This window comes from Aspergillus neoniger (genome assembly GCF_003184625.1).
Source record: "Aspergillus neoniger CBS 115656 unplaced genomic scaffold BO87scaffold_2, whole genome shotgun sequence".
Classification (NCBI taxonomy): Eukaryota; Fungi; Ascomycota; class Eurotiomycetes; order Eurotiales; family Aspergillaceae; genus Aspergillus; species Aspergillus neoniger.
In genome coordinates, this window is record NW_020291130.1 from 1,195,058 (window position 1) to 1,215,537 (window position 20,480).

At 49.4% G+C, this 20,480-nt stretch overlaps 8 protein-coding genes across 8 annotated transcripts; 3 read left to right on the forward strand and 5 right to left on the reverse strand.

The window, feature by feature from the left end:
• Positions 1-3,674: 3,674 nt before the first annotated feature.
• BO87DRAFT_82032 (uncharacterized protein) lies at positions 3,675-4,229 on the reverse strand. The gene has a single exon (XM_025629599.1). The coding sequence runs from the start codon at positions 4,118-4,120 to the stop codon at positions 3,836-3,838; it is 285 nt and encodes a 94-aa protein (XP_025484864.1). The 5' UTR covers positions 4,121-4,229; the 3' UTR covers positions 3,675-3,835.
• Positions 4,230-4,339: 110 nt separating this feature from the next.
• Positions 4,340-7,149, reverse strand: BO87DRAFT_297930 (putative PHD finger domain protein; the record flags this gene model as incomplete). The annotated part of the gene is made up of 5 exons (XM_025619035.1): positions 4,340-5,554; positions 5,607-6,449; positions 6,507-6,726; positions 6,789-6,886; positions 6,979-7,149. The coding sequence occupies 5 exons, from the start codon at positions 7,147-7,149 to the stop codon at positions 4,340-4,342; spliced, it is 2,547 nt and encodes an 848-aa protein (XP_025484865.1).
• Positions 7,150-8,195: 1,046 nt separating this feature from the next.
• Positions 8,196-9,582, reverse strand: BO87DRAFT_382420 (Rcd1-like cell differentiation family protein; the record flags this gene model as incomplete). The annotated part of the gene is made up of 4 exons (XM_025624605.1): positions 8,196-8,373; positions 8,445-8,820; positions 8,908-9,063; positions 9,123-9,582. The coding sequence occupies 4 exons, from the start codon at positions 9,580-9,582 to the stop codon at positions 8,196-8,198; spliced, it is 1,170 nt and encodes a 389-aa protein (XP_025484866.1).
• Positions 9,583-10,697: 1,115 nt separating this feature from the next.
• BO87DRAFT_82076 (uncharacterized protein) lies at positions 10,698-12,186 on the reverse strand. The gene is made up of 2 exons (XM_025629600.1): positions 10,926-12,186; positions 10,698-10,871 (listed from the first exon to the last, which is right to left on the reverse strand). Exons 1-2 carry the CDS (start codon positions 11,935-11,937, stop codon positions 10,795-10,797), a joined length of 1,089 nt encoding a protein of 362 aa, XP_025484867.1. The 5' UTR covers positions 11,938-12,186; the 3' UTR covers positions 10,698-10,794.
• An 854-nt stretch (positions 12,187-13,040) lies between these two features.
• BO87DRAFT_325134 (uncharacterized protein) lies at positions 13,041-14,615 on the reverse strand. The gene is made up of 2 exons (XM_025620091.1): positions 14,400-14,615; positions 13,041-14,294 (listed from the first exon to the last, which is right to left on the reverse strand). The coding sequence occupies exon 2, from the start codon at positions 14,123-14,125 to the stop codon at positions 13,346-13,348; it is 780 nt and encodes a 259-aa protein (XP_025484868.1). The 5' UTR covers positions 14,126-14,294; positions 14,400-14,615; the 3' UTR covers positions 13,041-13,345.
• A 519-nt stretch (positions 14,616-15,134) lies between these two features.
• Positions 15,135-16,314, forward strand: BO87DRAFT_393018 (isopenicillin N synthase family dioxygenase; the record flags this gene model as incomplete). The annotated part of the gene is made up of 3 exons (XM_025625036.1): positions 15,135-15,473; positions 15,580-16,018; positions 16,085-16,314. 3 exons carry the CDS (start codon positions 15,135-15,137, stop codon positions 16,312-16,314), a joined length of 1,008 nt encoding a protein of 335 aa, XP_025484869.1.
• Positions 16,315-16,693: 379 nt separating this feature from the next.
• Positions 16,694-17,210, forward strand: BO87DRAFT_421533 (putative prefoldin subunit 1; the record flags this gene model as incomplete). Its single annotated transcript, XM_025627060.1, has 3 exons — positions 16,694-16,723; positions 16,782-16,948; positions 17,042-17,210. The coding sequence occupies 3 exons, from the start codon at positions 16,694-16,696 to the stop codon at positions 17,208-17,210; spliced, it is 366 nt and encodes a 121-aa protein (XP_025484870.1).
• A 1,942-nt stretch (positions 17,211-19,152) lies between these two features.
• On the forward strand, positions 19,153-19,867 carry BO87DRAFT_421534 (YbhB/YbcL family Raf kinase inhibitor-like protein; the record flags this gene model as incomplete). Its single annotated transcript, XM_025627061.1, has 2 exons — positions 19,153-19,315; positions 19,383-19,867. The coding sequence occupies 2 exons, from the start codon at positions 19,153-19,155 to the stop codon at positions 19,865-19,867; spliced, it is 648 nt and encodes a 215-aa protein (XP_025484871.1).
• Positions 19,868-20,480: the final 613 nt, after the last annotated feature.

Genomic DNA, 20,480 nt, shown 5'->3' on the forward strand with positions numbered 1-20,480 from the left:
CAGTATCAAGGCGCGAGACAGATCCGGGAATCCAATAGGATCCATGCCAGTAACATACACAAGCAACTGCCTAAGTTAGTACTACTCGTACTAGTAGTAGTTTCTGATACCAATCAGAAACACAGCTCCAACATCTCCAACGCCTGGCAGCCGTGCATATTAGCCGGTTCGAACTATCTGATCTGAGACATTGTCGGAAATCATCCAATGAGCCTCCCATGCGATGTGCATGAAGCCAGCCTTGTCAGGCAGCCGTCTCAAATTTGTCATGGCCACCGTATCGGCGATCTAACAAGTTGACAGGTAGACTAGTTAAGCAGCAGTATGTACTCCATAGATAGGCGGACTGTCATTTCAGCCTTACAAAATTCCAACTGGAGAATTCCTACACCACGCGATCGTCGTGTCATGCAGTCGGTGAGACATGACACATATCGCCTCCAATTACCAAAACAGGAACCAACAAACTAAAAGCCACTGGAGTCAATCGAGGAGATAAGGTATGGGAGGGGAGAAAGAGATGAACATGCCCGAGATCAACCTACACATCTGGAATCTCGCATACAACATGTGTTTGCAACATGGGCGCCCGAACCTAACATTGCCCTATCAGCCCCTCCCATCTAACCTCTTTTCGATACTCCTAACAGTGATCAGTTTGCTGGTACGAATAATATACTAACACAGTCTGAGTACTCAGGAGGTACCCTTTCCACCTATTTTAAACGGACAATCACCGACAAAAGTACAAGCGAGGTACCTCACCCAACGGCCTGCCGCTTACAACATTTCCCGCTTTGTAACAAACTCCCGTCACTATTATTTGCCCTTATTCAGAGTTGCCAACAGTTAGTCGTGGAATCAGTCTAACCATTCCCGGGCATCTGTGTGTAAGTTGTGGACGCAACAGGGCACCGGCACCGGCACCTCTTTCCAGGCTGAACCGAGTATAGTTGCTATCTCCGAACCAGAAGATCAGCCGGAACGGTTCCAGTGGAGTAGCAGGGCGCACCTGCGCAGCCCAGGAATCCTAATTATGGTTTCGCTCACATCCGACAATGCGCCTTGAGTGGACGGCAAAATTCGGGTTCCAGTGTTTGGGCCTGAAGGTGTCGGAATCCTTCCATACAGGTAGCATACTCAGTATGACTAGCTGTTCTCCATCGATGATCACACACTGGGTCTCATATCTATATGAGCAGTTATGCGATTTTATGTGTGTACAGTTCCAATTTTGAGGCATTCGAGGTACAACCACACCGGTTGATCTATCCGTGTTCGTGTATGTATGGCTAAGGTTGACGGGCAGATTGTCATGACCATCGGTCAATCGGTTCACCGATCTCCTCCTCTACCTACCATCATAGGCAATTCTTGTTCATTCCTACCGTTTGCTTGCTTCTGAGATGCATCTATAAAGATTTGCGCTGCGCGCGGAGAAATTTCGGACTCGGGCGAGATTCGACTAATCAAGTCAAGTCAAGTCATTTTGAGTCACACAGTATAGCCGCATACTCTCCCTTTTGCTTTTTCTCGAGAAAATGCTGATTTCATTATAACTTGGTGCCTGTCCGCTGCATACCTTTGGATCCGCTACATACCACCAAAACACCAAGATAAGGATGTTCTTCTGGAAGCATGCGGCTCTCAGACCACGCAAACATACCATCACAAATCCACGGTACCCTCACCCATTATTTTAACCCACTCACACGGAGAAAAGGACACGGACAAGGCCACCGTCTAGACCGTGCGAGCGAGCGATCTCCCCCCACTACTATCCGGACACGGGCCCGGATCCGGTCGGAGGACGGAGATATCAAGCTAACTAACTACAAAGTAACTAGTTAGGTTGCTTGCTGACTGAGCAATGTTCGTTCAATCTCCGGGTAGTGGAACCAAGTTATCCATCTAGTAGTCCAAGTGAGTGTAAGTAGTCCAGTTGAAGTGATTCCATCCAGTCCCGTCCAGTCCACTTCGCCCAAGCTATCAATCAATCAATTTTTGATCGAACGATCTATCCAAAAAGGAGACTACTTAGTCTAGTATAGTTTATCGGTTCATTCCGCCGTGGTCGAGAACTTTTTCATTTCTTTTCGGTGGTGATTTTCGCTAACTCCCTCACTAGTCTAGCGAACGTTTTCAGGAGACTACTGATAGATTAGGGAGGGTACTTACTTTAGGTGAACTACTACTACTGCATGGGTAGGGGATGTTGGGAAAGGACTCCCTAAACAATACTATTTTATCTAACTGTAGTGGACTGGGATCCTGGTTAGCAAGTGAGAACTAAGTCATTAGTTCTTGAACTACGTGCTAGATAGTTAAACTAGCTAGGGTTAAAGGCAAGCAAGGGTAAGTGAGCCGACAGAGTACCATTGTGTGGTAAATCCCTCCCCAACAATATCGTTGTATGTGTCTTACTTGACTCGAATGCTGTATATGCTTGAATGGTGTGTTTGACATGGAAGATAACTAGATCTTGAGACGTGTTAGATTCATGCATATACCAACTTTATAGAAATATCACACACATACTACTACTCCCTCCATCCCAAATATGGACAATCAATCAACATCCCACTGCTTACTTACTACCACCACCCAAAACCACCACCCCGTTCATACCCGATCAGCCAGCCATCCCACTACTACCTTCTCCACAATATATACTTACCCCTACTAAGTAGAGTATCCATCGTATTCTAACACCCCAATATTAACCGACTCCAAAACCCGAGTCGAGTCGAGTCAATCCTCATTTATCCATCCATCTGCCGCAGCAACTCCATCCCGAGTCCTAGTACTACCTACTAACTAACTACCACGATATAAACCGTTCGGTTCGCTGATAGCAGCCTCATAGCATAGCCCAGTAGTTGATATAAATAACCTAAACGTAATTAAACAAATTAAAACCACGCGGCCTTTGCCCTTCCCCCTACAGCCCCAATGTGACCCTGCGTCTTTTTAATTTACTCATCACTACTACTTAATTACTACTTACTACTATTTGCCTAAATAATACATACATACCCACACTACTTACTCAAATCTCACATGCCGTGCAACCAATGCTACGCCACGATACTACCTACCATGATATACATTAACCTTGTTTCATATTGTCACTCACTCGGGAATAATAAAACTCAATTGATTGAGTTTTGGTATAGAGAACGTTGATTACATAGATAGAATAAGTTTTTTGACAGGTGATAGCTCCGAAAATGACATGTGCTCTAGTACGTAAGTAACTACTAGATTGTATGCATGCACGCACGCACGCACGGGTGAGAGCGGGACGGAATCTGAGACATTACCGGTGCTTAGGTGGTGCTTACTGCTTACATACTATACTACTACGGAGTAGATACATTGGGGCCTAACTAGTAGTTCGTTAGTTAAATTAATGCGTGATGATCCACTTCGGGTCAACGGAGTATGTACTAGATTGCTTAGACGTGTTGGCGCCAGGGGAGGTATGAGGCTGTGGGAATGCATGCATGGCGTTTGCTTGGTTTTGGGGGACTTGTTTGCTGTGCGGGTGCGGCGTATTGCTTGTGTTTTTTCTTATGTATGTATGTATGTATGTACCTCTCATATCAGTTGACGAGCAGTGGTTGACTAAAGTAGTAGTAGGTGCATGTCACGCTGGGATAGGTAGCGACAGCATATAATGCAGGTAATCATCTACAGCGGGTATTGATCGGTCCCAACTAAGCATCATGTAAGTGCCTCGCTTTTATTACATCTAGTCAATGTCTACTTCACATCCATAGCCAACCCCATCCCTCTATAGCTCAGTATCCTGCAACGCCACCCTTCCAATATATCAAGTTTGTAGTAAGACATGAGAGAAGCATAGACCAACCATATCAACCATGCAAAATAGGTAGCATAAGAACAAAGCAAAATCCTCAGTGCGGAATGCTAGACCGGCACACTCCCATATAGTGCGCACTTCGAAAAGCAATCGAAAAGCAATGTATGGGGGAGCGAAGTTTAGGGAGAGAGAGCAACGGAAAACCCAGGACCACCAACTGGTTTCCCGGTATTGACCGCTGCGAGGGGACAGACGGTAAGAAAGGAAAAAAAGGTACATAAGACCTGCGCGCATGCCTTGGCGCCTCTAGAAGGATTGGCCGCTTAAGCTTTACTGCGCTGCAAGATCAACCTACCGAACCACAATGAAAAGATTCAGCTTTTAAGTGATCGATAACCGAGCCAAGGACATAATGACGAGTGAATGTACGGCTTCAATGTGGAACGAGAGGGGTATAAGATTTGTTGTCCAGCTGCTCTGCTAGTGCACATAAGCAGAAAGTGCCGGGAGACTTTACTTCGGACCGGGCTGAGGAGATGGAGCAGGCTGTTGTGCAACCGCAGGAGGCCCTAAAGGTGGTATACGATTGAGTGACGGCGACGACATCACTGAATGCGGGCCATTGGTCCCGTGCAACTGGGCCTGCAGCATGGCGTTTTCCCTTTGCCTGCGCTCCTCTTGCTCCGGTGTCATGCATTTGACCGGCGGCGGAATGGGTGCATCGGGCGAGCTACGACCCATCAATTTAGGACTCGGCTCGAGTTTCTGGATCGGAGGAAGGACGGGAGCTCCAGTGACACTGCCAGATGTCATAGGTCGGGGTGATTGCTTGGTCGGACTGATACCCGAAAGAGGCATGCCGTGGGAACTCTGGGGAGGAGAGGAGCGACTTGCAGTCGGGGTGGCCATGAAAGATGGACGCCCGTTATGCAAGGAAGAGAAGGAAGAATGATTGCCCGTGTTTGGACGAGGGGTCTGGTGTTGACCGTATGGCGTCCATGGGGCTGAGTGATCTGTTGGAGCTACAGGCGGAAACCCCGCAAGAGGACCAACATCTCGGTTTCCCTGGGTTGGGGACATAGACGGCCGGTTTTGAATGGGCGAAGGCAGAGTGGGACTCTGCGTAGAGTGAGAGGACGACGGTCGCCGCGCCGGAAACGACCCGCTGTTGAAGGACTCGCGAGAATGAGGCGGTAAATGCATAGCTTGATGAATGGATGGCAATTTCGGAGCCTGTTCCTTGGTTGACGGAGTAAATCCATTCATGCCCTTTGATGGAGAGAAAGGGGCTCGAGGAGGGCTGAATGATGTGGTGTGGGCGGACTGAGGCCTGCGCTCGGGGGACAAAGGAGGGAAGGAGACGGCTTGAGGGGGGTTTTGTGAGGGAACGGAAGGCATGGAAGGAGGTTGCTTTTGAAGAGACCCTGTAAGAGGCAACTGGAAGGTATGCTGAGCGTTTTTGATGGACGATATGGGACTTTGTTCCGGATCTGGGACCTTGATCTTGGTATCTCCTTCTGGCGCAGTGGAGGATGGCGAGGTCGACGACCCGACGCGGAATTTCAACGGTGGAAGTTTGGGCAGCTTCGCTTCCTCTTCGCGTCGTTTACAGTCCTTGCAAACGAAGTGGAAATCCTCTCGTTCAGCTTCGCTTTTCGGGATACCGAGACACTTGCTGTGCTGCCACACGTTACAGGACTCGCATGCAACACTGTGAGAGCCATCATCCTATTGAGGGTCAGTACACTTGCCAAAATAGCCGGGGATGATCATGACCTACCAGATTTTGACCATGAACACCACAGCCCGAGCAGTCGAATATCCATTGATCTTCCTGTGAGAGGTCCTCCAGATTCTTGCGGTACTTTTCCATTTCCGCTTGAAGATGTCTCTCGGAAGCTCTGCTCTCGCCGCGTGCAACTTTCTCCTGCTCTTCTTTGATGCGTTGGAGCTCACTTTCATGTAGTATCCGCTTCCTCTCCCGATCTTTAGTACGCTGTTCCCGGGTCATGATGCGCGAGCGTCTTTCCGCCTCCAGCTTCTTCACTCTTTCTTCCTCTTTGCGGGCTGCGGCTAGTTCCGTCTCTCGTTTACGTGCTGCTTCAGCAGCCTCACGCTCCTGTCGCTCTTTCTCAGCCTTTCCGGCGATCCGACTGGATCGTTTAGCGCCAGCGAGCAACTGCATGTTGAAAAGCTCCTTCTCGCGCTTCTGTTTCTGTCTCTCCTGAGCCTCTTCCTCCTTCTCAATGATGGGCATGACCTGTTCATCGATCCTATCCCTCAGTATTTTCTCATTGGGATCCCTTGTCTTCCTTATGGACTCGAGGAACTGCTTGTAATCGTCTAGAGTAACGGCAATGCATTCCCACGTCATCGCTTGCAGAGGATCCTCTGAGGCGTCGCCGTTCACAGCATTATCTTCCTCATCGGACTCTTCAATAGGATCGGCGCCTGTAACACGTCTTCGTTTAGAGGCTCTCATGGCGCGGGCGCTCTTTCTCCTCGACTTCGACTTGGCCGGTTTTGGCGGCGGAATAGGGGGGTCGGTGCGGCGATAGAGCCTGTTATCATCGAGGATATAGTAGTAACGGCCTTCACGATCGTAGCCTACTTCTTCGATACGCTAGCAAAGGTCAGTAAGGATGAAAGGAATCCAGGGGTAGTGTCACGCAAAACCCACCCACTCCGTCTGATCCAATTCCCTCTGCTCCGGCATCTTTTCGCGGATGCGATCGGGATTCCAAAAGGTCCAAATCGACAGCTGGTGCAAGACGCGCAATTTCAAGAAAACATCGAAGTCCAAGAACCGATTCGGAACCTCCTCATACCCGAAAGGGTTAGGAATGTGTGGTGCTTTCGCATTGTACTGACGTCGCGTATACTCATCGAAGTTATCGAATCTATAAGCCAAAGCGCCCAATTAGCATAGCTACAGTTGTGGCGAGAGCAAGGGAGCACGTACGTGAGACCCCGATGCGACGACACCCATTTCAAAAGACAGAGTCCAATCTCTAGTAGTTTCTCGGAAGGGGTAGGCTTTAGACATTCAGTTTCCAGGTCCTACAAGCAGAACATCAGAATAGAATATTAGCATTGATCTATCGCGCCCAAAGGTAAAGAAAAACTATAGGTGTTGGATTTGCACTACTCACCTCAATCCCGAAATCCTCGTCAATCTTCATGACTTTACCGAAAATGGCAATGTACTGCATTAAGCTTGCAAACTCCCAGCAGTTCCGAAGCTGCTGGAGTAAACCCGGCTCCTCAGGTGGCTGCTCTGGGGCAGCGTCCACCTCGGAGCGGGTGCGCTTTCGCGATACCATGAAGGCGGATATAGACCATTAAAGGCGCCGCGGCGCAGGACAAGATTCGACCCCTGCGGCGGATCTGCGGCGGGGGCGGGAGTTCTGAGAAGGGGTAATTATCGCAACGTATATGCAACAGAAGAATGGACACAGACGTCTCTACCAAATGGTGGATTGAGTGGGTATCGACGTGATCGACAGCGGCGTGAAGACAGGAAATCGTTCGCCAGGGCGGGCGTGTCGGGCTGGGCAGAAGAGATGAGCTCACAGAATCGCCGGGCGGCGCGTCGAGACCCCAGTCAGGTGACTTCCATCCGCCGATTGGGTCGATCCCGTGCCGATAAGCCTTGCGCTGTCGATGCGATCGGACTGCTCACATTTTACCATGGCCTCGTGGATTCTATTATTCTATTTTAGATGAAAGATACAAACTCATATTAATAAATACTAGAAGGGAAGGTTTTGTCGTAATAATAGTTCGCCGCCGCATGAAACCAGGTCAGGAGAAAGTGAAACTTAAGCAACAGGCAGAATCAGCACCACCCAACGAAACATAAAACTAGATCTTGGTATCTCGCTCAAAGAGGGTCTATCTCACTCAGATGGAGGATGGGGAATGGGGAACATAGAGGATAAGCAAAATGCACACAGACAAATAGCGCCAGCCGTATCCACGCCACCGCACAGCCTTACCATTATGGCCGAAGGGGAACGAAGTGTTGGACAAACAAAAAACAGAAAGGAAAGGGTAAATAGAAAGCAGAGAAAAAGCCGCAGCAAAAGCCAGGGAAGGGAAGAAAAAAAATAGATGATTAGCAAAACAACAGAACCGTTCGAACCATAACAAGACAGAAACCCCCAAGTCCAGTGCTCCCATACCCGCCATGTCTTCTCTTTTCTCTCTGTTGATTTTGTGCAACTTTCCTGAGATCGCGTCATTGCATTGCCATACCACACAGTTTGCGCCTTGTATTCCGTGTTTCGCCTAAGCCCGCCCCATGCATATCGTAAGGTTGTCAAGTATATCAAGTAAACCAAAAGGAAAACAAATGCTTTTGAACTTTTTACATCGCAACACCAGGTGCGCCATCGGAGACATTATCCGAGAGGTTGATGAGAAGCTGAGCCAGGCAGCGCTTAGTGGCGGCGTCGTCGCGGAGTACGGAGGAGAACGTCGCATCGCGCAAGGGTTCCGGAAGGCATTGACGCAGCGCCTCTCGCGCCCTGCTGTTATCACTCAGGCTACAAAAGTCAGCATTTGAAGTAGAAACGAATCAACCAACACAATCTAAAGAAATCTGCGATAGACTCACCGAAGGAAGCAGCGCACTACATGCTTGAGAAGTCGTACTGTCTGTTGCTCGACAAGTTGAGTGACCATATTACTCAAAACAGTTCCAACCGCATAAAACCTCTCATAGGTTGCGCAGATGTACGCCAGACCAATGTCGTCGAGGAGAATCTTCTGCACAATGAAAATTGCGACAGTTTTGCTCAGTTCTGAGCCGGTCTCCATAATCCGCAAGCAAAGGGGAATGATCTCTGTGGTGAGGAGGAAGTTGATGACATCGGATGAGTCATTCTTAACCAACGCTCCGATTACGCCGAGCGAGGTGAGGCGGAGATACTCAAAGGGCCGCGACTTTGAGGTTGTGTTAAGGAAAGGATAGAGGAACAGAGGAATGTGAGCTGTTCCGAACGAGAATTTGTTAGTCAAGTCACATACGACTTAAAACCGAAGGGTGGGGTGGATGGTCCTGGGTGACGGCTGCGTACCATTAAGAAACAAGGTGCGAGTCTCGTTGTGGGAAGCCACACACTGCAAGAGAGCCAGCGCATTGCAGACCCGGTTTGATGCAGCCGCAGTTAATTGCGAAGGGTTCAACAAAGGGTATACGGAGATGATTTCTTGAAGTAGAGCGGTCATGACACCTGGAAAACTGCCCGTTAGTCGCCACCAACAAAGCTGATCAAAGGGGGTGATTCCGTACCGAAAGAGTGCCAAATAACCAGCGCGAGTTCCGGCACTTGCTCTCTCTTCTTGCTAAGTTCCATAAGGGCGGCTTCTCTGCGACTCGGATCGAGAAGCTCTGCGACCCAGATGAAAACTTTCCGATTCTCATCACTGATGCCACCATCCATCACGGACACCGCACCGGGCAACGCACCGTCCCCACCAATGCTTCCTGCACCAGCCCCTTGAGCGGAATTACCGGCACCGGCGTTTCCAGCCATGGCTATACGAGTATAGTGTTGTTGTTGAGCGGCTGCGGCTGCGGCTGCGGCCGCCTGGACTTGGGCATGCTGTTGGGCGACCAACGAAGAATGCGGTTGCTGAGCCTGGTGCGGGTGGGTTTGGTGATGCTGCTGTTGTTGTTGCAACCAGGTCGGATCAGCCTGCGGATACTGGTGCTGATGAGAAAAGACGTGCTGAGTCTGCGTTTGAAGCATGGCGGGCCAGCGAAGAATCGGAGCTCAACGGGACTCGTAATCCTCAGGAGGGAAGACTTGACAGCCCTGGATGATCGGGGAAAAGCCGGACGGGGGCAAAATGAACTAAGATGCTGAGTAGGTATTGTCAGGACCGTATACTCGAGAGTAGCCTCATGGATAAGGGTTTTCGAATACAAGAGTTGAGAGTTGTGGGTGAGGGGAGGGGGTGTTGTGAAGATGGCGTGGGAATGACAGCGGGATTGAAGGACAGGCGAGCGTGAAATGATGGATGGAATGGCTTGGGACTACGGGAGGCGGGGAGTCGCAGGTTCCGCCCGGGCAGTTTGTGCCGTCGACGAGGTGCCGAGCTTCATTCACTCTCTGGACCCTGTCGGACTCGAACCACTTCGATTGGAACAACACAACTTGATCGCGTGGATCGGTAACACGAATCTATTCAAATTTCTTATCCCTTCAATTCGCCCTTCTTACCAGCTCGGTGAAGTCTAATCGTTCTATGATGACAATTTCCTCCGTCTCTGTCTTGGGTTGGCATGCTGACCGTTGATGGCCGCCTTGCAGCTGCAGTTATTGGATAAACGCACGAGTTGCTCCGGCAGGTGCATGATTATCAAGAATCAGCTTTGTACATATCTAGGGGTGCACTGACACTGGATCTCTGGGAGCTGCGATCTTTGCTCAGATCCTTCATATACCTGTAACTATCCCTGCGCCGCTTTAAAGGAGCGTGCCGGAGGGTGACTCGCAACTCTGGCTGTGTGAGCTCTCACTGTTGCTGGTCAGGGATGCTCTCTACTACTAACTTCCTGATAGATTATGTACGATGTCGGTACAGGCAACTGATGTCCTTCATATGTACAATGCTGTTGTCAATTTATTTGAGCATCTTATTTACAACACAGTTTCCTTCCGCGGCTTTCAATAAGTTCGAAGAAACGGAAGCAGGGACGGAGGACAAAGACAAGGTGACGAAGAAAAGGGATAAAGCAGAAACATTCAAGGGCATTAGAACATGAATACATGTCTCATCATCGTACATTGCAGATCTTTCGGACACGAAAGAAGAAACCATCACACATCAATCATAAACCCTGGGTAACGCCTGTCCATGCAAATCGATCAAATAAAGTCCGAAGACTCAAATCATAGCTAAAAAATCGTTGTTTCTCAGTAAGTCATCCTTTTTCGTTGGTCGGAATCATAAAATCATCATCTTCGTGAACGCGTGCGAGATCGTCTAGTTCTTCTGGTGTCTCTCGTCCGCCGATCATCTGTCACAACGCTTCCTGCAATGTTATTAGCATCATGCTATCATTGAATGAGAACAAGACGTTGCTTACCATCGTTGGTATAGTAGTCAGAGGAGTAGTAACTGTAGTAGGTGCTCGGATACGTGTAATCGCTCTTCTCATCCACGTCACGATGGTCTCTGCGCCTCTTCAACCCAAGGCACAGCGCGATCGCACCTAGGACGATTCCAATGGTCGCCAAAGCACCCATGCCAGACTCTTTCTTCTTACCGCCACCTGCTGTTGATGGTGCCGGTCGACTGCCGAACCAGGTGCGTTGCTCAGGTCTAGCCCCGGAAGAAGAATGGTGACGACGACGACGACGTTCTTCAACGTAAGTGGTTTCTTTCCGCTTCCTACCACCACCGAGACCAAGGCAAGCAAGCACAGAATCAAGTGCTCCACGGCAGCACATACAGGCGCAAAGGAGTAACAGAAGGAACACGCCGGCAATTGTTCCGATAACAATGCCCGCGATGGCTCCGCCGCTGAGTCCTCCGCCGGAGCCCTTCACAACCAATGGCGTGCCGCTTGTGCTCACAGGGGCAGTGAAAGGCTCAGTAGTAGTGGCCGTTTGAGTTACAGTCGATAGCGTTGTTCCACGTACGGGGGGTGTGGCAGTCGCGGTTGCCCAGATTGACGTGCTTCCCAGGATACATTGATTGTTGGAGCAGACATATGCAGGGCCGCAACAGTCACTGCCGCAGACCGTTTCACCATACTCGGCATTGCAACTGCCAGTGCTCGTTGTTGCCGAAATGTAGGAGCTCCAGGTTGAAGTAAAAGTCGCACGCTCTGTTTCGGTCACGACATACGTGGTGGTGTAATACTCCCAGCTTCCGGAACCGACGCACTCAGCTTCGCCATCACTGTTGGTGCTGCATGTTTCGCTTGAGCTGCAGCAAAGCTGGCTATAATAACCGCAAGGATTCGAACAGCGTTTCTCCAAGGTGGCCTCCTCGAGACTCACCTCGGGTTCCAATGGTGAAGCTATCGAGAGTTGAAACTGACTCAGTAGGGCCAGTATAGATAAGGTCGACGGGATTATGCGAGACGCATGCATGGCGAGGGGAGAATGTAGGAATTTCCACAACCACGAGGCCAGCCCACGATGCGACCAAAAGCAGCTTTGGATTGCGATCGCTGCCAGGGACAAAATTTGGGAAGTTCCGACGTATGACTCGATGTAGGGTCTTGGTATGACAAGGGAGGTATAGAACGAGAGACAGCGAACGAAAGGAAGCCAAGCAAATAGATGGAATGCGAGAGACCGTCACAGGTAGCTTGCAGAGCAGAGATCGAAAGAATGCATATCAGTTGAGGAGAAAATGTATGGAGGGTTTGAGAAGAGAAGTCGGAACAGGGTGCCATCCCACGAGTAGCCCGTCCGCCCTTCTTTGATCCCAGCCTCCGTCCGGTCGACTTCCCAACCACCGCATTTCCTGTGACGACCACCACCAATCACTGCCAGGCCGAGTGAATCAGCGATGAAGATAAACTTAGCTCATAATTTAAAAAAGGAAATTTCGGAGGCTGGGATGTCCACTTTTCTCAACTCTGCATGTTGTTGCCCCGCTGTGATCCAATGGCAGAGAAGTGGCCGATGATGCCGTTGCTGCCCCTCTCATCACCAACTTCTCTCCCCTCAGTTCCTGACAGCGTCATTGTCAGCACCCAATCGTGTCTGTGGGCGAAAAGTCCGGAACTTGGACAGACCCGGCCTACTGCGTTGTCGGCTCCACCGCTAGATTATCTTTTACTCTTCCACGGTGAGTCGGTCTAGCAAACGCTGTTTCTGATTCGATGGAGGCACGTCCGTCAGGTACTGACTGCATGGGCCTCCATCCGTCGGCACAAATCAGGCGAGGACCGTGTAGTGACTAGTGACTACACCTACGTGTCACCCAACGAAGGGGCCCCATGCTTAGGCAGTGATTTGGCGCGGGTGACTCAATATCCGTAAGTACTTAGTTGCTCTAGAAGTGCGCATTGTCCGTGACCCGACAATCACATCCTGAATTCTTTGCTATCTGGTGAGCCCTAATAATGATGTGGTAGTGAGGCGCCATGGATGCAGCTGGATCTCCCTTGTCTATTGTGGGAGCAACAAGCTCACAGTACAAGTTCCCATAATACTAAAGAAATCATAATCTGATCATTCATTTTTTTTCTTAGATGTCATTGCTATCCTAGATGCTCTTGTCATATACAAAACGCCACAAAGTCATGAAACTCATTATGCCGATAGCTGCCCAACTATTGCCCTTCATCAGTCACTTCATAGATACATCCCGTCGTCTCTTTCATCTACCCAAAGGATGAGCGTTCTCAACCGAGGTAGTTGTCTCGCGAGTGTCGCGATTGTCAATATTGACTTGGAAAAAAAAATATATTGTTCACGTCACTTGAGCGAGCGTATGTCCATATCTCGTACATGCATATCCACATGAAAATCAAGCGTAGTCGTAACTTCATAGAAACATTCCGGCAAGTCCAATGAACATGCCAAAGAAAAGGTCCTCAAGACTGGAACTCGGTCTGGGCATCGTTCCCCGGTTCTCGTAGACATCAGTGCTGTAACTGCCGCAGTAACCAATGCTGAGACCGTGGCATGCCTCCATACTCAGACTAGAGCATGTCGATATAGCTGCAGAAGCGCCTCCTCCAGCGCGAGTGACACCTCCTCCTTCAGCAGCCACAGTCACAGCATACCCTCCTCCGAGTTGCGAAAGACAGCCGGTATACTCGCTCTGACATAGAGAGTAGTATGATGTGCAAACGCGCGCGTTGGCGAATGATGTCGGGATATTGACAAATGGATATGCCCCGGCAATTGTAGAGCCCGTGAGAGTCACACTCGTCCCATCTGTAGTCTGTGTAGCCGTCGCTGTCTGGGGAAATCGGAAGCTGCTGGTTGTACCCCCCCCAGAATTTCCAGTCTCTGAGAGCGTCCCCGTACAGCTCGCTCCCGTCGGGCAGCAAGCGACATTGTCAGCGGCGTCGCGAGTGCACCTGCTACCATCGGCACAGCATATGTCCGAGTAGCCTAGGTTTGTGCAAGAATCATATCCAGAAGGACAGTTATCGCTCCGCTTCCTTAATAATTGCAGTACTTCAAAGGCCCTTCGTCCGGAGTCCGCATTGCGAGGTGAATAGAATGGTATAGTATCGATCGATGGAGCTGGTGTTGTCTCTAACGAAAGAACCGTCGAAGCGAGGAATGCGGCCGAGATCCACCCGAAGAGCTTCATTGTCGAGGCTTAGGGCTACAGCGCGCCCTCCGGATATGATGGGACAGGATATCGAAAATATACGTCGGAATGCGTCACCGGCGCAGCGGAAGACTGCGACCTGTTTAATCGTACGATCTGTCGAGGGCTAGTATTATGCGACGGCTTTGCAGCGGCGATCAACAGATTACTAAAAGCGGTAGAAGTAGATGTCAGTAGTGGTCGATCAGGGTAGCGCTTGCAAGTACACAGTAGCTCAACGAACATGATCCAGGGCGGATAAAAGCACACTTACGTGTTGCTAAAAACTCTTCTTTCTGTAGTAATTTCTGCCGGGTTCGCCTCACTCGAGCAAGCCGGTTTGAATACCGGAAAGTGTGGGTGATGGATGCTGCATCTTTAGGTTGTTCAGGCCGCGCCGGGTCCACTGCGATCCCCTGCCACAGCAACGGAGCGTCGCCTGTGGCCCCTCAATAACCAGCCACCCGTGCAAAGATGGAACTTGTCCACCTATTTTTGGCCCGCATTGATTGAAATCTGCACCGGAGCCAGGAAATCACCCGGCACTCCGCCGGTCTCCATAGTCTTTATCACCGAGTGGATAAATACTGCTCCAGCTCCGATCTCAGGGTCTGCTACTCACCAGATGATGTCACTTTACATCTCGGACAACTAACTACACCACGTGAATAGTAAGCTTACCTCGAGTCGTTTTGGATCATCGTTATACACTCAGGAAACCATATCTACTGGTTATACGAATTTGTTCTTTCTCTTGAAAGTGGTGTTCCCGTAGTTTCTTTTCCATCTACGGTCGTAAAGCATATGATCGGCCAGGCGATTTGGAAACTAAGCGCCAGTTCAGCCAATAGTACACTAGCCATCCTTCTCACAACAGGTCCTTGGATGTGTTATCGTGAGGTCTTCTTCTTCTTCGGCGTCCTAGCTGGCCAAAAATCATCCTTCGAGCTTCGAGATACTATCAGAATCCGAGTTATTCGATATGTCTTGTTCTGCGGACTCTACCCAGATGCAGATCCCCGTCGTGGACTTTTCGCCGTGGTACAACAGCCAAGATGTCTCATCTCGTCAACAGGTCGCGCATGCACTGGTTAAGGCTTGCCAGGATGTCGGGTTCGTATACATCGTGAACCACTCGCTTTCTGGATCGGTTCTGGATGAGGCCTTTGACTGGATGAGACGCTTTTTCGAGCTCTCAAGCGAAGACAAGATGCGGGCCCCACATCCGGAGGGCTGGACTGTACATCGAGGCTACTCATGGCCCGGTCTAGAAAAGGTTTCTCAGGTCATGAGCACCGGAGATGACGATGACGCGCGGAAGAAGCTGAGAGAGGTGCCAGATGTCAAGGTTTGTTAGGTTTTATGTCGCCCCAGTGAGCTACTAGACAGAAATGTTCTTCATGATTGTTGCCATCGAGTCTTATATTGAGATTCGGAATGACGTTTAAGCACAGGAAATCTACGATATTGGCAGCGAAGAGAATCCCTTTCAACCCAACCAGTGGATACCGAAAGAGACACTTCCTGGTTACCAGGACTTTATGGTCCAATTCTATTGGGAGTGTAATAAGGTTGGAAGCGAGATACTTCGTGCTTTGGCTACCGGCCTTGACTTGGAGGATGAAATCTACCTGACGAAGAAGCATTCAGGCCACAACAATCAGCTCCGGTTGCTGCACTATCTGCCCGTGCCGGCAGAAGAGTTGGAGAAAGAGCGAACCGCCCGATGCCCGGCACATACAGATTGGAGTTCCATAACCATGCTCTTCCAGGATGACTGTGGTGGCCTGGAAGTAGAGGACATTTCTCGGCCGGGCACATTCGTCCCCGCTACTCCATTGAAATATGCCACCATCATGAACATTGGGGACTTATTGCAAATGTGGAGCAATGGTTTGTCCATTCCCCGCAACATTAGTAGTGGTATGAAATCGGTCATATTTCTGATCTATAATATAGATCGCCTTCGGTCAACCAACCACCGCGTCAGACTACCGCAACTCTCAGATCGATTTGAGGGGCCCAACCGGATGACACGGGAGCGCTACTCAATTCCGTACTTCATGTCTCCTGATCCAGACGTGACCATTGAATGTATTCCGTCATGCATGAGTGAGGCATACCCGGCCAAGTATAAGCCGACCACCCAGGCTGAGTACAACAAAATGCGAGCCTCAATTATGTATTGATTCTTCATAAATGCCACCATTTGCCAGGAATCCACATATGTTTGTTCTTTCATGAGGATTGTATACCAATAGTTATTTGACGAAGCCCTAAGCCCTAGACTGATATCCGAATCCGGTATCCTCTACCGCCCGGGCCTCGGAGCCAATGATAGCGGGCGGCCGATGTGTTCATCATCGAGCTTGATCAGGACGATAGGTAACGAACGAACAGCCTTCCCTGTTACTCTCATACCAGATCCACGAAACATCTCTACCAATCTCAGAGAAATTATCACTGGGATAACCTAAATACGCGCCTTCTTGATCCCAACAACGCGACTTCTCTTGACCCCAGATTACCCCTCAATACCAAAGCGGGACTCCCCTCTCCTTACCCAAAATGTCGATTCCCAACGAAGCTCTGCAGAAGGTACCTTGTCCTAGCAACTCTATCTCATAAGCGTAACTAATATGTTCCGGTCAAACAGCTTCTGCAAGAAATCGAGGTCCAGGCTATCACCTCCCAACAACAAATCGGCGTTACGAAGGCGCAGATCACAACTAAGCAGAGAGACATCCGCATGCTGGAGCTCACATCCAAGGAAATCGGCTCTTTGCCTAAGGATACAAGGGTATATGAGGGCGTTGGCAAGATGTGAGTCTACTGGTGGCTGCTATATCACCCTTCTAAGGATGACATGAAGACGGAAGGATCTCGCGGCCATACTAACGGATACAATTCTCATAGGTTTGTGGCTGTCCCCATGAACACGATCGACAAGCGCCTGTCAAGCGAGAGCGGAGATCTGAAGACGGATATTGCTGGCTTGGAAAAGAAGCTGCACTACCTGGAAATGACACACAAGAACAGCCGGGAGAACCTGGAGCAGATTCTGAAGTCCGGTGGAAAGGCGTGAGGGGCTGTCTCATCAGTGGGAAAGAACTGAAAGATGAGCACAAGGAATATATATATTAAACCGATAATAGGTGCCGTTGTGCTGGGCAAACGCCCGCCTCTGGTGGTGACAGAATGGGACGGCATTCGCAGAACGCTGCACGGGAGATATACGCTAGGATGGGGATCCTAGGGGGCAGCCGCGTCTGCTGTGAAGCGCTCTGATACTCCCTTACATCATGGTACTGTGAAGGCTGCCTTCGCTATCAGTGGTCATGCTACGCCCTGCTGATGCGCTGAGCGCTCGGCGTTAATTGGATTTGCTTAGCGGTGTTTAGAGGTATTTCAGTATGTATCACCAGCTAGCTATATTATAGCAAATCAAGGGTTCTCTAGTTATACTTTCACAGAATGATACCTCGATTTTTCATAGGCAATCTAGATCATGGCTCGCCCTAGACATAAACGCGCTGTGAAACTATAGCTAACAGTCTTACCGGAACAATGAGACAGTGGCCTTTCTCGAGCCCCAGAACCGGACAGCACTCGTCATACCACCGTTGGCCAACATGTTGCCAATATTGCAAACTATGATTGGTGTTTCATCTATGCTATAGATTGTATGCCTACGGACGCCACAGAGAAGCCCCACTATAGAAGTACTACGTAACACAAAACCGTCGCCATCATTACCAGCAACGTTATACAAGGCAAAAACCCAAGGACCTCGAGTTCAGAGCCCTGGCACAGAGGTGCTATCCATGCTCAATTATTTGAGGATAACCTGTTCTGTCTCACACTTTGAGAGCAATTATCCGGGAAGGTGAGAAACTATCCTCCCGTGCCCAGGCTTTTCACCTTGACTCACTCATCCTCCAGGATTTTTGAAAAGTCAGCTCACACTACAATGGAGGCTTTGACCTCTACGCGACAGCGAATATGAACGAAAGAAAGGGTTCGGAGCATGAGAGTTGCACAGCTTCCCATCCCGATTTTCCCGAGTCTAGTTTACGAAAGTTTGCGCTAGATGCTGACTGGGACATTACTTGAAAATTTGCGCAGCATAGACGTCTGCTTGAGGCATCTTGCTTTGTTTAGTATCTTGGTCGTCGTGGCTGCATTACCCTTGTCCTTGTGCTTGTGGGAGTGAAGCAGGGATTGCCTATTGTAAGAATATCAAAGTCACGTACACGCACTATCTTGTGACTCACTACACCCTCTAGGGATAGCAATGATGTAGCTTGGTGAAGTTATCCCCTAATTTTTGGGGGGACGAATAGACCTGTTCTGACAAATGGAGACTATTGAGTGCTCTGCTCCGGAGGGAAGGGGATCAGAGTTCATTAAAGGAGCCATAATTATTATAGAGTAAGCGCTAGCGTCATCGCGCCCAAAAGGATCTTGCAGGATCAATATCGAATTACGCATTGCGTTCCATACGATCAAGGCCCACTGGGGCTCGGAAGGAATGCGTCCACGTGGTACACATGGCAGATATGCAGCACCGACAACACCCAACACAATCATCACCATCCAACTTGCAGTGCCTCTTAGGCTTCGATTATCTCAGATTGATTACTCACTTACTATAGGCTGGTAACTTTTGCCACTAGTCCACGAAAAGCATGCCTTTTCTAGAATTATCACTGCCGTTCCTTCATGGAAGACTTGAGGCGGTGCAGCCGAATACGAGATCCTGGTCCTCCTGCGTCTATACAAGCTTTTGATCACTGTCTTGTCATCTACCATTTCGAGATGTATCAGCCATGCTTCTCCGTGAGTACTAACTTGAATCTCGGATGCACCTTGGTGCCAACTCAGTTTACTCGGTCCGATCAACTTGAGGCAGTGAAACAAGCATCCAGCAAGGGACTATAAGAACAATCGAAATGGAGCCAAGGGATGGGAATTTCGCAGCACAATCATAACCACACTCCTCTACAGAAAGAATTGGCACTATAAAAATGCATTTTCTCCAAATCTTCACTTCTTTTCTTGCTGTCGGCCTCGCGGCAGCGGCGACTCCCTCCAGCTTTACCCCGTCTGTCGATGCGGACGTTGGCGTGGTCTTCACCGAAGATGGGGGCCACCTAACTCTGACTTCTGGAGCCTTGGTCAACCAAAACTGTAAGCTTCATCCATTCCTGACGCACATAAGCACTATTGATATTACATACTCACAACGCTTCCACAGGGACCATCAATACTCCTACCCTCTACCTAGAGGACACCACCTCCACCAAGGACGAGTACGTCATCATCATGATCGACCCAACCATCAATGAGGATGGCGTCTCAACGGCCGCCCTACACTGGTACCAGCCATACCTCGCCTACTCATCTGGTGTCTTGGAAATTAGCAACACGAGCGCCCCAAACGCGGAGTACGTCTACCCGACACCGCTGGAAGGGCCTGCCCACGATTACATCCTGCTGCTGTACAGCCAGCCAGAGGATTACTCCCTGCCTGTCTGTCTTGAGAGCTTGCTGCCTGCAACAGACGCGGCCCGTCTTGGGTTCAATCTTGATGAGTTCGAGGAAGTAACGGGCTTGGGTACTCCCGTAGCGGCGAATTGGTTTCAGGTCGTGAACCCTACCCCTGCGACTACCACTTATGCGATCACGTCTACTCTCGTTTCCACATACGCGTGTGAGGCCACCGCTACTTCTAGCTCATGAGGGTGGTGAAGTCTGTTGGGTAGTGAGGAGGGGTCGTTCTGTACTGATGAGTATGGAGATGCATGTTGGATGTTTCTATGGGCTTTGGCTTACTGGGGGATAACAACAAATCACTGTACAAATACTATGAATAGATACTAGTACCAATATTTCTAAATTATGAGCTTTGGACGTATCTACGTCAGTACCACCACATACATCTTACCGGATAATCATTTCCGTGCAGGTGAGACTTGAAAAGTAAAACGGCCCCAAAGCCAAGGATTAGTCGCTCCTGATAAGCAGCACATTTACAGAGTCGAAATATTCTCCGAGGAGTTTCATAATCTTGCCACAGAAATTCTAATTGCGAAATATAATGCTTTGCTAATATAAGTCAGCTCTCATACTCATTCTAACATAGTTGGATAGATCGCTGTACTAAGATATAGCGCAGCTAGGGCACTTTTGCTGTGTCAACTGACAGTCAGAAAGACTACCAAAGACACTCTCCTAACAGTTGCTAGTATTTCCCAAAAATGAAAATAAACACGCAATACGTCTTCAGGTTGATTTTACATAAAAGTTATTGTTTTATCTTTTATAAAACAGCCCGGTTTCTTTTTCTTAATAT